At 41.2% G+C, this 17,556-nt stretch overlaps 1 protein-coding gene across 1 annotated transcript; it reads left to right on the top strand.

The window, feature by feature from the left end:
* Nucleotides 1-164: 164 nt before the first annotated feature.
* LOC308106365 (DNA-binding protein RFX7-like) lies at nt 165-17,556 on the top strand (the record flags this gene model as incomplete). Its single annotated transcript, XM_080458063.1, has 9 exons — nt 165-280; nt 4,768-4,801; nt 7,785-7,870; nt 8,070-8,192; nt 9,871-9,987; nt 11,531-11,615; nt 11,699-11,912; nt 13,409-13,689; nt 14,410-17,556. The coding sequence occupies 9 exons, from the start codon at nt 165-167 to the stop codon at nt 17,554-17,556; spliced, it is 4,203 nt and encodes a 1,400-aa protein (XP_080314189.1).

Below are 17,556 nucleotides of genomic sequence, written 5' to 3'. Positions count from 1 at the left end.
GTGGAGGGAGGGAGGGGGGACAAACATCATCATCAACAACAACAACAACGCTGTCCCGTTAGCATCGCGGCGTCCTCCGGAGCGTGGGCAACCACACCGGGCGACTGCACCGTTCCACGCCTCCTGTCCCGTCCGGATCCGTCCAGCGTCCGAGGCCCGTAGTCATGGCGGAGGAGAACCTGCACGGGCAGGAGCAGCAGCAGCAGCCGAGCACGGAGAGCCTTCCTGGCCTGCTTCCCGGGCTGCAGGGCGCTGAGCTCCGGATCAAGAGCTCCATCTGGTAGGAGCATGTTCTCATACTGCTGCGTGTGCGTCAAGGGACAATTCGTGTGCACGCGGGTCAGCGACAAACAACAGCGCGCAAAATGCGCACGAGGAACATTTATACAAGCGCACATGGAATGCACGCGTCTGCCTTTGAATATATTCTTTGACTTTATGTTTCTTTTAATCCAATCTGGAGTATGATTGTGGGAAAAACAATCAAGGTAAAAATCTAGGCTGTAAACGTCAGTAATGTCACCATAAAGACGCAGAGATGCTTTAAAGCGTTCATTCTCATTGACAGTAAATATACTTCACATTGAAGTTCAAGTTCATAAATACACTCGGTGGTTATAGGAGGAGCTACACCTGTTCAACTGCTAATGCAAACAACTAATCGGTAAAATCTCAGGGCATGCCTCAGTGCATTTAGGCAACATGGCGAAAACTGAGCGTCAGAATAACAAGAAAGGAGATTTAAGTGACTTTGTAAGTGACATTTGGAATATATCCAGCGGCAATCCGTTTTCTGGGCAAAGATGTCTTATAAAGCTGAAGTTCAGGGGAAAACAGCGAACATAAACTGACGAGTTCCATCCCAGGTCTGCAGAAAACATCGAATGTACATTATATTGAACAAAAAGAAGGTCTAAATCAGTTTGTTTCTAAGACCAGAAAACTGAAGTTACAATTAATGTCATAATACAGTAATAGAAGATTGGAAAATGGTTGTCGGGTCTGCTGAGATTAGATTTTCTGACACTAGGATTTGGCATACAGTGCATAAAAACATCACCCTTCCTGCTTTGGTTCAAGTCTTTATTTAAGAGACACACCCACAAAATTGGTCCATTGTGTGTCTTTTAAATGCTGTTTAAACACCATGGTCTACCTGAGCACTGTTGTTGTTAATGTCGACCCTTTTATGACCTTCAGATGTCCAATGCAATCTAGCATCAAATGGCAACGTCCAGCAGGGTAACCTGCCATGTCACAATTCTCCAGTCAAGTCAAACTGGTTTTCTTAACATAATGGTTATGCCACTGGACTCGAACGGCCTATGCAGTCACCACAGCAGATTAACATTAATCGACATGCAGCTGACAAATCTGCAGCTCCCGTGTGATGCGGTTGTGTCAATATGGAGCAAAATATCAGTTGTTGTTTTTTTAACCTGTTGGATCTGTGGTGCAAAGAATGAGGACTTTTCTGAGAATGAAGGGAGATTAGAAATCTTGTGTTGAGGCATCTGCAATATATTACATGAGTCCAACATGAGCACCATCCTTATCAGGTCTTCTTCCAAAGCATTGTACTACAATGTAACAGTGCACTACTACAAGTACTGTAAATGTTATCTACATCTGTATATATTCTTGTAGAGCAGGAACTTGTCCCAGGATGAGTTCTAGCTGAACACACACGTGTTGCTCATATGAAGTCTTAATGGCCACGAGTCCCGACAGCAGCGAGTAGACAGACACATAGTACTAAAGCGAAAAACACACAACAGGTATTACAATGTGAAAACTACATTTTATTCTATTTTGTTGAATTCTATTAAGTGCAATCCTTTTAGTGCAGAGAAATAATGTGCAAATTAGGAAGACTTGTGAAACGCATTGTCTAGAATTATTACTAACAGATTACGTAATTGACATCTTGAAATGTGTTGATTTTATACCTGGAGGACAAATCTTTACAACCAATAACACTTAAAAACCAACTGAATTTAGGGTCACCAATTAACCTGACATGCATGTTTTTGGCCCCGGCAAGTGGAAATCAGAGTACCCGGAGGAAACCCACACACACACACACACACACACACACACACACACACACACACACACACACACACACACACACACACACACACACACACACACACACACACAGGGAGAACATGCAAACTCCACACGGCTGTGAGGTGAAAGCACAAACCACTGCACCACCTTGCGGGCCCCATTTGAAACCTTGTCGCAGAATTCATATTAAAGTTTAGACAAATTGTATCAAGCTTCCTCACTCGTATAAAAAAAACCCAACAACTTTAGACTTAATCTATGATCGCTTTACTTGCATAACAACATATCTTTGTCACACTGCGTTACTTTAGAAATCAGTAGAAAATAAATCCAGAGGCGTCTACTATAGCACTACTAGTTTGTGCAATGGGATATCATTCTCAGCAAGCATGCAAAGTCCACCCTCACTCAGACAGCTGAGATCAATGAACCAACACCTTCTGCTCCACATCTGCATCTTTCACCTTTTCAGCACCAGCTTCAAACTCGAGAACAGCTCCTCCATTCAGATTAGATCATATTATCACTCTCACTCTTTGGTTTGAGTTTGATTAGAAAATGCGTACTCTTCATGTTTTTTCCTCAAATTACTCATTTCAGTGGATCCTTCCATCTTTGTTGCTCAAAAATACTTTAATCCTTTTTGAGATGTTAAACATTCACCAGGTGTTTGTTTTTCATTTTCAATTTAATGCTGATATAGAATTCCGTGACTCTGCATTTGACAGCAGAATCACTGAAATCAGAATGGAAAAAAAAAAAAAAGAGACTACTTTTTAATCACATGCACACTCACTCACTTTGTTTTCCTGTTCAAAAACCAAAAGCATAGTGACACACAGAATAATCACAGACACTTGAAGCAGAGTAAACATCCAGCACAACACTAGAAGATTAAAAAACGGATTATTTCAAATGAGCAAGTTCATGTCTATGGAGTTGTTTCACTGGACACTGAGAAGACGAGCTGAGCAGACTCGGCCTTTCAGTGTCTGTGTGAAGGTACAACACGCCTCAAGACACCCTGAGTGATGATGGCAAACACGAGACTCATTTAATGCCAGGCAGGTCGTGTCCCGGTTACAGCAGGTGGACAACTTGTTAGACACATTGAAGATGTAAAAGTGGCAAATATTTAAAAAAAAATAAAAAGGCATCTTACTCATTGATTGCAACTAACTGCAGAAAGTCAGATTAAGAGCGAGTTATAACACACTTCTTGACACAGCTTCAGCCTACAATGAGAAAAATAGATAAATAAATAAAAAAGGTTTTGGGGGGAGAAATGCTACTGAAATAAATGAAATCCTTAATTTACTACCGATGGTGCACATTAACTGTGCCCGCTTCATTCTTAAGGCAATGTTCTGACCTTTGTACTCTCTGAATGAACGAGAGTACTATCATCTAAATGTCAAAGAGGCACGAAATGTCAGAAAAGCTGCTGCGGCCAGGAAGAACAACAGATCAGAGGTCAAGCGTCTGTTAGAAATATCCTCGACTGCACTGCCTGACTGCGCTGCCGGTGCCACATTATCAATAACACATTGGGATATTGAATATTTGTCCCACACCGTAAATGTTTAACCTTTAAGAGGATTAGAGCAGAAACAGTGACGTTCACCTCGGTGACCTGCAGCCAAGAGGTTCACGAGAGAACAAGACGGCTGGAGCCTGGGTCAGCAAGTTCATGTGCAACAATCAATCCAGCGATGGTCTGCACAAACACACTGCTACCTGCTGGTTTTCATTCAGTCCTCGACATCACAAGTTGCTCCTGCATAACGTTCATGGTTTGATTTAAACACGGTCCTGTCTCACTTCTTTAGTTTCTAATCTAAGTCCTTGCAGAAAGTTGCATCAGGTGTCGTTCAGTTTACCCACCAAATCTGATGACAAACAGCTTAATGACGGCCTCCCAGCCCTGGGAAATCCCTGGCCCACCTGGTAACAGTGAATTAAAGTGAACTGTTCTTGTCGTGGCTTAGAGTGTCTCCTGATTGTGGCCTTCCTGGTGTTGTCGTCAAGTAAGAGTCTTTAAATGTGACCTGCCTTCTGCCTCACCGTCAACAACAGTCTGACCTGTCTGTGGATTACAAAAGAAACACGTTTCCGTGCTGTCAAAATGGATCTTTAGCCTTTGTTAATTTGCTCTGCGTGTTTTCACCTGAGGTACTTGCTGTTCTTATTGCTCTCTCTTTTGTCTTTTTTTTTTTTTTTTTTTTTCCTATTATAGAGCACAAATTGGCATGGTTTGTGAATAACATCAAGCAATCAAGTAGAACAGGAACACATCTGTTATAATCTTTTTAAACATTTTCTACTAGTTTCTTTTAAATAACATGTTTTAAAAAAAAATCGTATTTATGCCTGTAAGATTTTATGACCATGAATAGATTGTGAGCGATAAAACCACTTTGTGTGTGTGTGTGTGTGTGTGTGTGTGTGTGTGTGTGTGTGTGTGTGTGTGTGTGTGTGTGTGTGTGTGTGTGTGTGTGTGTGTGTGTGTGTGTGTGTTCCGTCTCTTACATATGACATGTGTTCCTGGTGGAGGGATACATGACCTGAGAGATGCTGAAGGGAGGGTCGTCTCATACCAAACATTCCTCTGCTTTATAAATAAATACACTTTGAACACAAGCGCTCATGTTACACTGACTTCATACTAATGTATACTTTGTCTCTATTTTGCAGCAAATCTGTCCAATTAAAGGTAGAAAGCATTCTGGTGAGTACTCCTGTTATTATTTATGGATTTATTTATGTTTTGATTAGAAAAAAGAAAATTACATCTTTAATTTTTTTTTTTGTTGATTTAAAAACAGTTCATTGGTGTTTTCAACATGTTGGACAGGTTTTTCCAAGTGTTTGTCCAGGGCTCATTAAAAAAAAAAAAACAACTTTGAATCTGTACAGCAGTTTTTGAGCTCAACCTGGAGAGTGTTTATATAAAGTGGCCCATGAGGATCACCAGGATGCAAAAACCACTGCACAAATGCAAAAACTCACATCAAAACTATGAAGATCACAACACAAAATCTGGTGTTGATACTTCTGAGCCTACGTACATATAAGCCAAGAGCCCAAATAAATGTTCATTTATGGAAAGTATTTTCATTGCTTCAAGAGTTTTGAATCACTGTCAAACTTTACGTTTACATTTACATTTATTTACACACACACACACACACAGACACACACACACACACACACACACACACACACACACACACACACACACACACACACACACACACACACACACACACACACACACACACACACACACACACACAGCTATTAAAGACCCCATGAAATGAACAATGCATTTCCACGGTCTAAAGTTGGGTATATGAGCTAAGGGTTCATTTTGATCTCTGACAAATAATTGTCAAATATAACTATTGGAACTTTCCACACTAAAATCCCTGCTTTTGCTTTTCCTGTAAAGTGGTGTCGACGGTCATGACTCATCTTGCTATTGAGAGCATTTATTAATTCTGCAGCCAATATAATTGTGCATATGTAGACACTAGGGTTTCTCATCAACAGTGCTGGCATCAGTAGTCTGCTCAGATTGGCCTTATGTGTAATATTCAGTATGACTGGCTGTTGAAAAATCAAATATGAACCCCCCCCCCTCTATTTTGATGCATTTTCAACTGAGACGTGAAAACTTGTACATCATTTCACATTGTCTGTAGAAGTCTATATTTCAACAACTGAGTTCATGGTTAAAAGGCCAATGGCTTTCACCTTTGTCAGCTTGGCTGTGCATAATGTGAGAGTAGAGATTGGCTCCAGTCAAGTACGGGCTCTGTTTACTATCTTAATTCATCATAGGTGTGTTTGGTGAACCAATCAAACGGTTACCTAAGAGACGTGAAATGCTCCTGCAAAAATAGGCCTGGCGCATAAATATAGCTGAGCAGGAAAAAAGCAATGTGTGAAATGTTGTGGACGTGCAACAGATGGATGCTGCTGTGCTGAACACATTGCTCTGCGTTCCAAGTAAAGGGGCATGTCTCTAAGAATGCAGAAAATACCTTTAAATCTGATTTTTACAATGTCATAAATGGCATCAATGCTTTTTGAGGGACAAACTATTTGTAGCGACGTCTGTTGATATTTCTATGCTGCAGTTGTTACCTAATGGTTACGTTACTAGAAAACACAAGCACAGATACAATTCAATAAAAATTGGTCTCATGATAAAATGATAGATAGAATGCCTTACCCATCTTTAAATATGGAATTCATGGTGACTTAAGCTGCACAAAGCAAAATAACCAACGACAAATACACCGACTTAACATTTTGTTTCTAGTTAAAGTCGAGAACAGAATAACACAGACGCTGACAGTCACTGTCCGCAGAACAGACAGTGAGTCACGCTGAAAAGGCCATCTTCAGAAAGAAACACGGGGTCTTGGAGCATAATGTAATAGTAACAGTATGCTGCAGGGCAACTGGGTTTAAATTTACTTGTGAACACAAATATTTGAGGTACATGCCGACAGACCACTCAGACTGTCTGGCGGAGCTCGATCTCAGTTGTTCTTTTGATCGCATGATGCCAGTCGGCTCAACGTGTTGCTAAAACGCCAAACCGTCCGGAGTTCTACCTTCAGTTTTCATGTAACGAGGATTTAGATCGTGTCTCATCCTCAGACAAACAGCCTCTGTTTCTTATGATTGTAAGATTGTACCTACGCTCTGGGTCTTTTACTTTGATCATATGCCCCCCCCGTTTGACATATTTTACGTGTATACAGTCAGTATTGATTTTTACACAGCATTTTGAACTGCTTTTAATGTTATGAAGTTAAATAATACGAGTGATAATTATTGTCACTGTCAATAAAAAATAAAAATGTACAGTTGTATGATATAATATGATCTCATATAGCTCAGTCAGAACTCTAAATGTTAATGTTTAATTTCCTTGAACTTGACATAATTCAACTTCATATTGAATACTACCATCAGAGATTTCAGACATGTATTTCAATATTTTTTTTCCATCTATTTAACATACATGACAGAGGCAGAATATTTGTTAAACCTTTCAGCGCAATACTTCCACCCACTGCAATCTCAGTAATGTACACAAAGTAAGAATATCACTCATTTTGATTGTATAAAACAAATTAAGATTACTGTCTTTGTTCAGATGCAATTTGCTTGTGTACTGAATCACAATGTACAGTGAGTGTATGTTGTTGCAATGATTTGAAAGAAATATAGATTGCCGTCTCGACACACATTCTCTTATATCACCATCATCTGACACCTGACATAAACTGGGTAGTTGTTTTATTCTCAATTATTTGTGTTGTTTTTAAACAATCTTTCATAAAAAAAAATGATGATTTAACTAATTTAAGACACAAATGTACTCGATGGTTTTTAACACGAGTTGAGCGCTGGCACTGTACTATGGTAGCATTGTTTTTACCCTGTTTTAACTCACGTATTATTATTTTTAACTGTGAAGCACTTTGGTCAACTTTGGTTGTTGTTTTTAAATGTGCTATACATGTAAAGTTTGATTGGATTTGTAGTGCAGGAAAAAAAGGTCTACGAAAGAAACTTAGTTGAAACTTTTTGAGAGACACTATATGCCACTAATCAAACTTGCAAACACTATTGTTTGGGGATTGAAGCTGTTCACCCTAAAAAGTTAAAAAGTTCTCTTATTGTTCTTACAGCAAGATGTGGAGAAATTCTCAGACATTGAAAAACTCTACCTCTACCTCAAGTTGCCTTCTTATACCAGCAGTACTGCTGACAAAAGGTAAGATATGCATTTTCAAAATGTTCATGACACTGAGAAGCATTTGAATAATTCAAAAGAGCTTCATACCAGTGACGTGAAATGGCAGCAATGATAAATGAAAACACAAATAATTTCTCAGAACCAAAGTTACAGCCACTTGTGTCCTGTGTTGTTGTTCATGCGGTCAGTTGTCTTTTTTTTTTACATCTTTTATCAGTGACCACAGTGGCCTGTCATCAAGTCGCGTACAGCAGGTGCACGCCTTCAACTGGATCCGCAATCATTTAGAGGAATACCCAGAAACCTCTCTCCCCAAGCAGGAGGTCTATGATGAATACAAGTAGGTACAAGCAGAGTGAAGGCAAGATCCACCGGGTGGAGTTTATATTCTACTACAACTGTCATTCTCACAGTTATAATTACATGCGTTTAGATAAATATCACATGTATGCACATAAGAAACTAATCAGACTTTTATCTGTGACTGAAGTGGTGCTCGGTGTTGGTGTTTTGCACAGCGACCGGTGCTTTGAGCGTCTTTCTCCTCTAAATTGCCGCTGGCTAAAGCCTCAGTATAAATAGATGCTGCAGGCATGAGAATCACAGAGCAGCATGTGTTGGTAATATTAGAATGGAAAGTCTGAGACAGTCATTGAAATGCTCTGACAGTGTTATGTAACGGTCTTTTTAACTCTACTAGAACAGAAATACAGCACCCTCCAGAAATATTGGCGCCTTGAGGACACATAGGTGAAAAGGATTTGGAGATACGGCGTATAATTTTACAGTGAAAAAAACCCCCAAAAAAAACATAAAGGTAAACACTTTCTAAACACTTTCAAGATTTTTGGATTCTGACACTTAACCATTAATAGGGAACATATATTTCTAAATGAGTGTTTTCAGCTTTTTGTAACCTTTTAAAGTCTGTGTAAATAAGCACCAAAAATAGCATTCATGTGTAATACAATCTTATATCAACTCGTATAATCTTTATAGTTAGAAAAAGAAAAATCTAAATTGAATAGAGTTCTCACTGGAGGCTTTCACACTCATGTTTTACACTATATGGCAGAGACAATCAATGCAAATATGGTGTTATCTAAAAGGTTGTGTGTTCTGTAACTGTTATTTAATCACATGTATTTAATGGTGGTTTCATGAGCCATGATACTAATATTTATCAATCAGTGCGCACCAAATAAGCACAGCAATATCAAACTCACGTGGTATGAACAATCTCCATTTCAACTTTGATAAAAAGAAAATACATTTGCACACGTTATTCACAACCTGAACATAATCTTAATTAAATTGTACAGGTTCTTTGTAGAGTTGCTGACCTTTACTAGACTGAGGCCGACTCAAGGTCGATCTGGCAAGTGGTCGTATTTAGTAACCTCCTCATTTCTTCACATTTCAAACCACCCAGTTATGAGTAAATGAGAGTGGAACATACAAATAGATAGTTGAACTACACAAAGTGGAGCTGTAGATTGAGTATGAGTTGAGATTTTATGACAACCCATAGCACCTCTGCTTTTAACTTCTCATAATGACACAAACACTATTGTGTCTTACCCCTTTGTTCTGACTTAATCAGCACCTTATCGAGCAAGGCATTAACAGTTGCCTTTTTACACATCCAGCAATTAAAGGGCAACATTTGGAGTTGTTTCTCTGGATGAGTATAAATCCATTCTTTGAAATCAGCTTTACAGCTCCCAACACGTATCTTGCTATTCAACAGCAACAAGACTGACTTTGTGAAGAGACACAGTTTATGAGTTGCTGGTGAGCAGAGCAGGTGGGCATGTGGGGTTATGGAATTACTTTTAAGTTAGCCGCAAGTTAGAGTCTAAAGACAAAATCAAACATGTAAAGTTCTGGGACATCAAAACAAACCGATGAGCTGAAGGGCAACACTGTGTGGGCAAATCCCAGTCAGGTTATAACCGAGTCCTTCGTTTGTTCTTCTCCTTTCTGCTTTTAATTTTACTCATGTTGCTGTGTTTCAGGAGCTTCTGTGACAATCTAAACTACCACCCGCTGAGTGCTGCGGACTTTGGAAAGATGATGAAAAATGTCTTCCCAAGCATGAAGGCGCGTCGACTTGGCATGAGAGGAAAATCAAAATATCCTTGACTGGAATGGATTGTAACAGTCTGGCCTCTGTCTCTGGTCACAGACCATCTGCTGCTGCAGTTCATAAGCTCTCTAAATATAGACGTGAAATGAAATAAAGTCCCCCTCAGCCTCAGAAGCACAGGCATAATACAGGGACCCTCAGGAGAATCACTATGATCTTGACCTTTAGGACTCTTTTCTTCCATTGAGCTGATGACGTCAAAGTGCAGAACTTAATTTATTGTGGTGACATTTATTTAGGGTGATGGCAGGAGGTGAGATGGGGTAACGGTTCTTAATTTTGTGTCGTGTGGTGGAAAAACACTGTGCTGGCCATTTCAGCAAAGTGCATCAAAGAAGTTGAAGGCTTGTTTTAATTTTGCGCAGCTTCTCCAGTATGCACAGTGATTAACTTGAACAACAACAAAAAAAGGATTATCTGTATTTGCTCTATTTAAATAGCATGACAAAGACGAATTAGTGCAAAGTCTGAATATTCTTCAAATTCTACAGAGTCCAATGAAATCACTGGTGTAAAAATCTTCAACACCATTTTTAACTTTTTTTCAGCACAAAACAGTTTTATTGCATAGTTTGTACCTACATCCATACATCCTCCATATGGCTGCAGATTAGGAGCCATGGCGCTGGAGCCATGCCCAGCTGATTGTGGGTTAATAGCAATATACACCCTGGACACGTCACTAATCCACCACAAGGTAAACAAAGAAATAACCAATAATCGCCAATGATCATCTTATGAACGTTTGGACTGAGGGACAAAACCAGAGTGCTTGCAGTTAAAAAAAAAAATTCTTCCTGTACACAAAACACTTTCAACAACACTTAAAGTTCTCGAGCTCAGACTTGAACCAGGAATACTGGCTATCAGGTGATCGTGCTAAACATGCTAACCATCGAAATGCTTCCTAAATAAAAGCTGCACAGACACAAATGTTCTGTTGTTATTTGTCTAATCAGCAACATTTGAACCAGTTGGTGTTTTGTTCATAGCCAATGGCAGAAGAAAATCTTTTCTCAACGTAGCATATTCTATTTGCTTTTTTCTACTTGAACTCCCGCCTGTTGGATCACCGTTTTTCACATTCACTGCTGCTGGCCCCTTGTGTCAGACTCAGGAAGCTTTTGTTCAATGTCCAGTTAAAATGCTCCGATTACTTTTGCCAAACTTTTCACATGAAGCAGTTCAGAGTGCCAATCCTGGAGTTTCACAATCCAGCAGGTTTTAAAGATTTCCTCCTCCCCCACACCTGAATCTAATAAATTATTCATCGCCACACTCTGCAGAAAGACAATAACAAACCACAAAGTACAGTCAGTGTTTCTGGGGCATGGAGAGGACCAAAACACTCTGGACTTTGACTTTGAGCATTATATGTCTTAAGTGTATTGCATTGTTTCATTTCACAAATCAATCAGTTTCCAATATGGTAATGTTGCTCTCACAGAGTTTTGGAATGTGTATTTAAATTGTCTCTTTCAGTGCTAACCATGTTTTTGTTTTCATCATTTATCTTAACACTGAGTTACATATTGCTACAGTGGACTAAGGAAGAGACCTTTTGTTCACATGCCATCTTTACCTACTCTGGAGATTCATAAAACAGCAGACGCAGTGAGCACACTTCAATCTTTCTTTTGCATTATTTCAGAATATGATCCTTGTACTCTGTATGCATTTGTACATTGTGTGTGCAGAGTCAATGTGATGTTCTGGAGTCTCCGGGCCAGCTGGGCAGCATCAAGGAGGATGTGCGATTTGCAGCCTGCGAGCTCATGTGCGAGTGGGCCCAGAAGGTGCTGAAGCGGCAGTTTGATGCCGTTGAAGATTTGGCTCGCTTCTTAATCGACAGCCATTACATCAGCAACAAGTCTTTGGCAGCTCTCACCATAATGACAGGCACAGCAACAGGTAAGACACGAAACTGGCCTCATGCTCTGTGTGTACAAAAAAGGGATCAACAGTGAAGTCTGGTGGTCAATGCCTGTTATTGCATGTGATGCCTTGAATCTGCTGCATTATGTTACTCTATGACAAAATTATACCAGCGACCATTATTTTCACTTGTGTCAACACAATGCCAGCTTGAATGCATTTTAAAAACATTAATACACTTGGAGCACGCACATCTGTTCTTGGAAAAACACTGCAATATCCAGTAGATTGAAGTAAAGTGGGCTTTTCATCTGAATAAAACAAAGTCTTAGGGATCCTACACAAAGTTTCCCTCAGTATTACTTCATGATACATGCATTTCTTCTTGGTCTAAACCGAAACAAAGATCTAATCTTCAGAAATTACGTAGATGAAACATGTTTCCATCAACAAAACACAAACAATAACAACAACTGGTTCTTCACTTCGTTACGTTTCGGTGTCGACCGGTTACAGAATTTCCTAATATGTAATGTAGCAGTGTACTGGTATGATTAGTATTTTTTTAAATAAATTATTTTTTTTAATAAATTATTCATAAGAAATTTACTCCTGTATGACTAAAACTGACATACAGACAAGACATCAAATCATTGATGTAATTATTTAGAACTTTATGAAAGCAAAGTCCCTCTAAAATAATGTGATACAAAAATATATTTAAGATTTTGTATGTGATAGAATGAACTACATTTTAAATGTAACACGGAGATACAACTAGGCAGTGTATGACAGTTTTTTTTTTAAAGTATTTTTTGTTTTATTAGCTCACCCACGTGTTCTTATATAAATTGTATTTTTCCAAATGTCTCCCTCCCATTTCTCATTTGTTTAGAGGCTGTTTTGCTTTTCTTCTGCCCCTCTGTTTGTCTAAATTGAACAAAAGCATAGAAGCAAAACTTTAGTGTTGATATTATTGCATCAAAGGGAACAATGGACTTTTGCTCCAAAAGTCCAAAACTGAATCAGCCACCAGAGTATGAACATATTGTGCCTCTATTGCGCTTAAAGGAATCACAGAATAAAATCCCACTTTCACTTCATCCCACGATAAATAGAGAAAAGCTGTGGCTTTATGAAAGGAAGCTTCATCACTACACGGTAGGCAATATTTGTGTGAATGAGTCAAGGATGCTCAAACTGAGTTGTGTTTAACTGTTTGACATCCTCACTCAGAACAAAGAGCAATCAAAAGACATTACCGTCAGTAACAAAAACCTAGATCTTCTTTTGAGAATAATGCACTCAAACCGAAGGGTGAAAATGCTTCAATCAACAAGTTCTAATTTTCATATAACAAACTGTGACTTAGAATTGTATTTTTATGACATGATAATTGAAGCAGTTTAATTAAACAGATAATAGAGAGTTAAGTTTGCATCTCAAGCATTTTGTTGTACATTGTTGATTCCACTACTGCGCAGCATAGTAACACGTGAAACGCTTTTGTATCCCTTTGTTTTTTTCTTCAGAGGTCAAAACTCAACAGACGGCCTCAGCCTTTGTCCACACCACTGAGGCTCAATCTTTCCAGCCTCACTCAGCGGCCCTGTCGTCACCTTCAGTCGATGCAAAGCAGCAGCTCCAGAGGAAGATTCAGAGGAAGCAACAGGAGCAGAAGCTGCACTCTCCTTTACCCGGAGAGGGTCAAACCAAGAGGGCAGACAGCGGTGTGCCTTGTGGAACCCCCACACCTCCAATACCTCCCCCAACCATCGGCATTGTGATGACCGCTGTGCCAAGCCCCATCACTGTAAGCCACTGAACTAACATATCTTTTACAATATATTATAGCCATCCAGAAAAAAACTAAAAACATCTGGAATCATTTTGATTTGCATGATGATAACACATGAAACAAGTCTACTGGAAGTGACCTACTGACAAAGAGGCTTGATGGTGCATGTTTGGCTTGCTGATGTTGAAATAAGCTTCCCGGCTGCCGGCGAGTTAGAGTGAAGTTGACTTTTGAAATAGAGACAAAACTAACACAAACAGTTTCAGACAGAAACTGAAACTTCAACTGAAAGAGATGTAATGTGATTCTTTCAACTGCAAATCAAGAAAAGCTTCTTTTAGCTGACAGCTCAGCTGAAGTTACCAATCTTTTTTTCATTTTCTAAATTCTATAATACAAATGATTAAATATTTTGTTGACTGGTCATGTGTTGTGACGAATAAACAAAATGTGTTTTGAAATACACCTAACTTTCAGAAAGTCTTCTTAACCTGAAAGTACAATTGATTTTTATTTTTTAAATAACAGGACTTAAGATCACTTTGCAGATAAAACATTTAACAACAATTCAAAAATGTAACTGATATCAAGGCAAATGGCGGCAAAAAAGGGTTGAGAACAACATAACAAGAACAACGGTGATCACACAGAAAAAGCATGATATTGTTTTGTAAAATTGAAATATTATGTATTATTCAGTGTTTCCTATTTGTGCTTTCTCCTATTTCTCCGCAGATAAGTGGAGAGTTGATGACCTCAAGTCCAGTGGGAACACTGGAGAGCAAAGTGCTTCCCATTAACTTCCAAATGATGACCCAGCCGGTAAAAGCAGCAAAGCAGAGTCCTAAACCTCCCCAAAATTTTGTTCACAGTGCAGTGGGAGAGCGCACGGCCCGGCAGCGCTATGCTCAAATCCTGCCCAAACCTTCTGCCAGCACTGCCATCGCATTGCGCTCGCCCTCCACCATGATCTTCACCAACAACCCCGTTAAGACTGTGATGACCGCATGTCACGTCAGCCCGGTCAGTTTAGTCAAGATGACAGCCATATCACTTGCAGCCACCAGCAGTGAAACCACCACAACCCTTACAAACTCTGCAGTGTCTATGACATCTGCAGACATTAGTTCTGCCATGATAGAAGACATCGGCTCCGATCAATCCATGAGGTGCACTCTTACAGCGCCCATACGGACCCCAATGGTCTGGCCAGGACAGAATATTAACAGTGATGTTGGCATGGTAAATGAAGATATACATAAAAACAGCCAGACACAAAGTCCGAGCAATCAGGGTTTGACCCAAAGAGCCAGTATGTGTCGAGCTGGAGGGGCTGCCCAGAGGGCTTCAAGCGTGCCCATCCCTCACACGAAATGCTTCCTTGGCCTGGAGGAAACATCTCGCAATACATGCAATGAGAATGTCTCTTCAAGCATTAACACTGTGGTGATAGGCGAAAGCAGCAATAACAATGCTTGTAGAACAAGCACTCCCTCCTCTCACAATACCAGCACTGTTTTTTCTTCACTCAGCACCAGCAGAGCCTCTTCATTTGAAGAAAGCTGCCAAATAAAGGAAGGAAACATATCCAGAAAACGTTCAAGCCTCAGTCCAGACATTACCCCAGTCAAAAGGGCATTTTTACCCCAACAGTCAATAGAGGGTGCTGCTAGTCTTGGGTACATTTCCAAGCCAGGTGCTCCAGTTAGACCTGAAAGTGCACCAGTCACCAGAGAGGTGGAGATGAACATGAACTCTACCGTGTCCACTCCAGTCAACACGCTGTGTACTTCTTCTTTCCGAACCAGTGGCTTTTACTCTGTTTCCAAAACATATAACTCAATGCAGAGGACAAACACTTCCACTGTTATGGAAACTGGCACGGCAGTCAGTCACCCATTAATGCAGCAACATCAGGGGCACACAGTGGCTAACATACAAGCTGTTCCCAATAATCCCGGCTTTCAGAAGTATTTGGGTGCAAGTTCAAACTCAACAATGGGAGGTCTAGAAGGACAACAACAGAATTACACCGAGTCCAATCCTGCTCCTGAAAACTTGGGTTTTTTAAACCAAGCGTCATCGGGCAAACAGCTCCCCCTACAGTCAGTTATGGATTACTTTCACTTTGACGACGATGTGACTCAGGACAGCATCATGGAGGAGCTGGTGCAGATGGAAGAGCAGATGAAACTCAACCGTCAACAGGAGTTCCGAAGCTGCGCGGCCCTGCAGGGGCAGCAGGCTGTGATACCAGAGAGCATGACGTCCACCAATCAGACCATGACTGCTTTCTACCACGCAGCTAACAACAGCGGAAACCCAGTTCAAAGTCCTACACCCACTCCCACACCCACACCAGAAATGATGGGTGGAGCCCAAAGTCTAACTGGGGAGAGCCCCTGCTCTCGTATTGCATCCACAACCCCAGGGGACAGTGCTCTGGGAAGTAGTCGTCACACCCCCGCAGGTACTCCACACTCCAACTGCAGCAGCACTGTGCCTCCCAGCCCGGTGGAGTGCAGGAACCCATTTGCATTCACACCCATCAATTCCAGCGTCACAGGCATCCATGACGGGAGCAACGTCTCCTGCAGTCCCGTCAAGCCCATGCAGAGGCCGATGGCCACCCACCCGGACAAGACCCGGCTGGACTGGATGAACAGTAATTACAACAGCAGCAGTGGGAGTGCAATCAAGTCAAACAGCGGGATGGGTATCCTTCCCAGCTACCAAGGCTACCAATTTCAGAAGCCTCACGCCTTCGCCATTCCTCATGCACGACACCATGACAGCCATTCTGCCCGTCTCACTCCCATCTCACCTGTTCAGCAACAGGTAGCCGGCATGGCTAACATGACCCGGCAGGAGGGCTTTGCTGTGCCAGCTCCTCTGGATAACAAAACCACCAACACGGCTCTCACAACATTTCGCTGCCGCAGTGTAAGCCCTGCTGTCCATCAGAGGAATCTGAGTGGAAATACAGGAAACGGCTCTTTTACCAATGTCCCCCATTCACTGGTGTCTGCATTTAATTCTCTAGCCACGCCTGAGGAGTTAAACATCTTTCCAAACAGCCAGATGAGTTTTGGGGTGAGCAGCATGGCTCAGAGGAGCCGCTCTGTGCCTCTCAACATCATGATGCAAACCGAAGTCCTGCCAATGTCGGCCCAACAATGCAGCAACAAAAATGTTTCCAGTGTCCTCATGGGCAAGCTTGATGGGGATTGTGATGATTCTATGCGGGGTGTGGGCATAAATAATTCACCGTCCACCTATACAGCACGCATGAACCTCACCCAGATCCTGGAGTTCAACCCTGATCCGTCCGGCACCGAGGACCACCTCAGACTGATGGACACTGAATCCACTACCACATGCAAGTTGCAGAGGCCCAATTATCTCATAGAAAATGCTGTTAATGATCCAATGAGTCTCTCAGCAGGAGACAGCAGAGTACAATCAGCCTCAGGAGGGCAGTCGACGTTGTTAGCTTTGAGCTCACAGCAGCAGCAGCAGGTCGGACTGCAGCAGCACCAGCATCTACATTTCAGCGGCAATCAGGAGATGCTGACTGGTGGCAGCCTTGCTGTCGGCACTCAATTCATGGAACAGGTGTCACAACTGACTACCACCAGGGCCGATTACCCCTGTGAAATCAGAATGACATCGGAGCTCTCCAGTAGCATCAATGACCTTAACGCATTGGACACAAACCTACTGTTTGACCCAAATCTGCACCAAGGTCCTTATCAGAACGCTGTGCCGGAGGAGCTGGTGAGCAATACCCTGTTTCACCACATTACCAGTGACACGGCACATGCAAGTGATCTAGACTGGCTGGAGAGCAAAGATCATCCAGCTGTTGGTCTAATGGGCTGA

This window comes from Lipophrys pholis (assembly GCF_963383615.2).
Source record: "Lipophrys pholis genome assembly, chromosome: 2".
Lineage (NCBI taxonomy): Eukaryota > Metazoa > Chordata > Actinopteri > Blenniiformes > Blenniidae > Lipophrys > Lipophrys pholis.
This window is presented reverse-complemented; position numbering and strand designations above follow the sequence as displayed.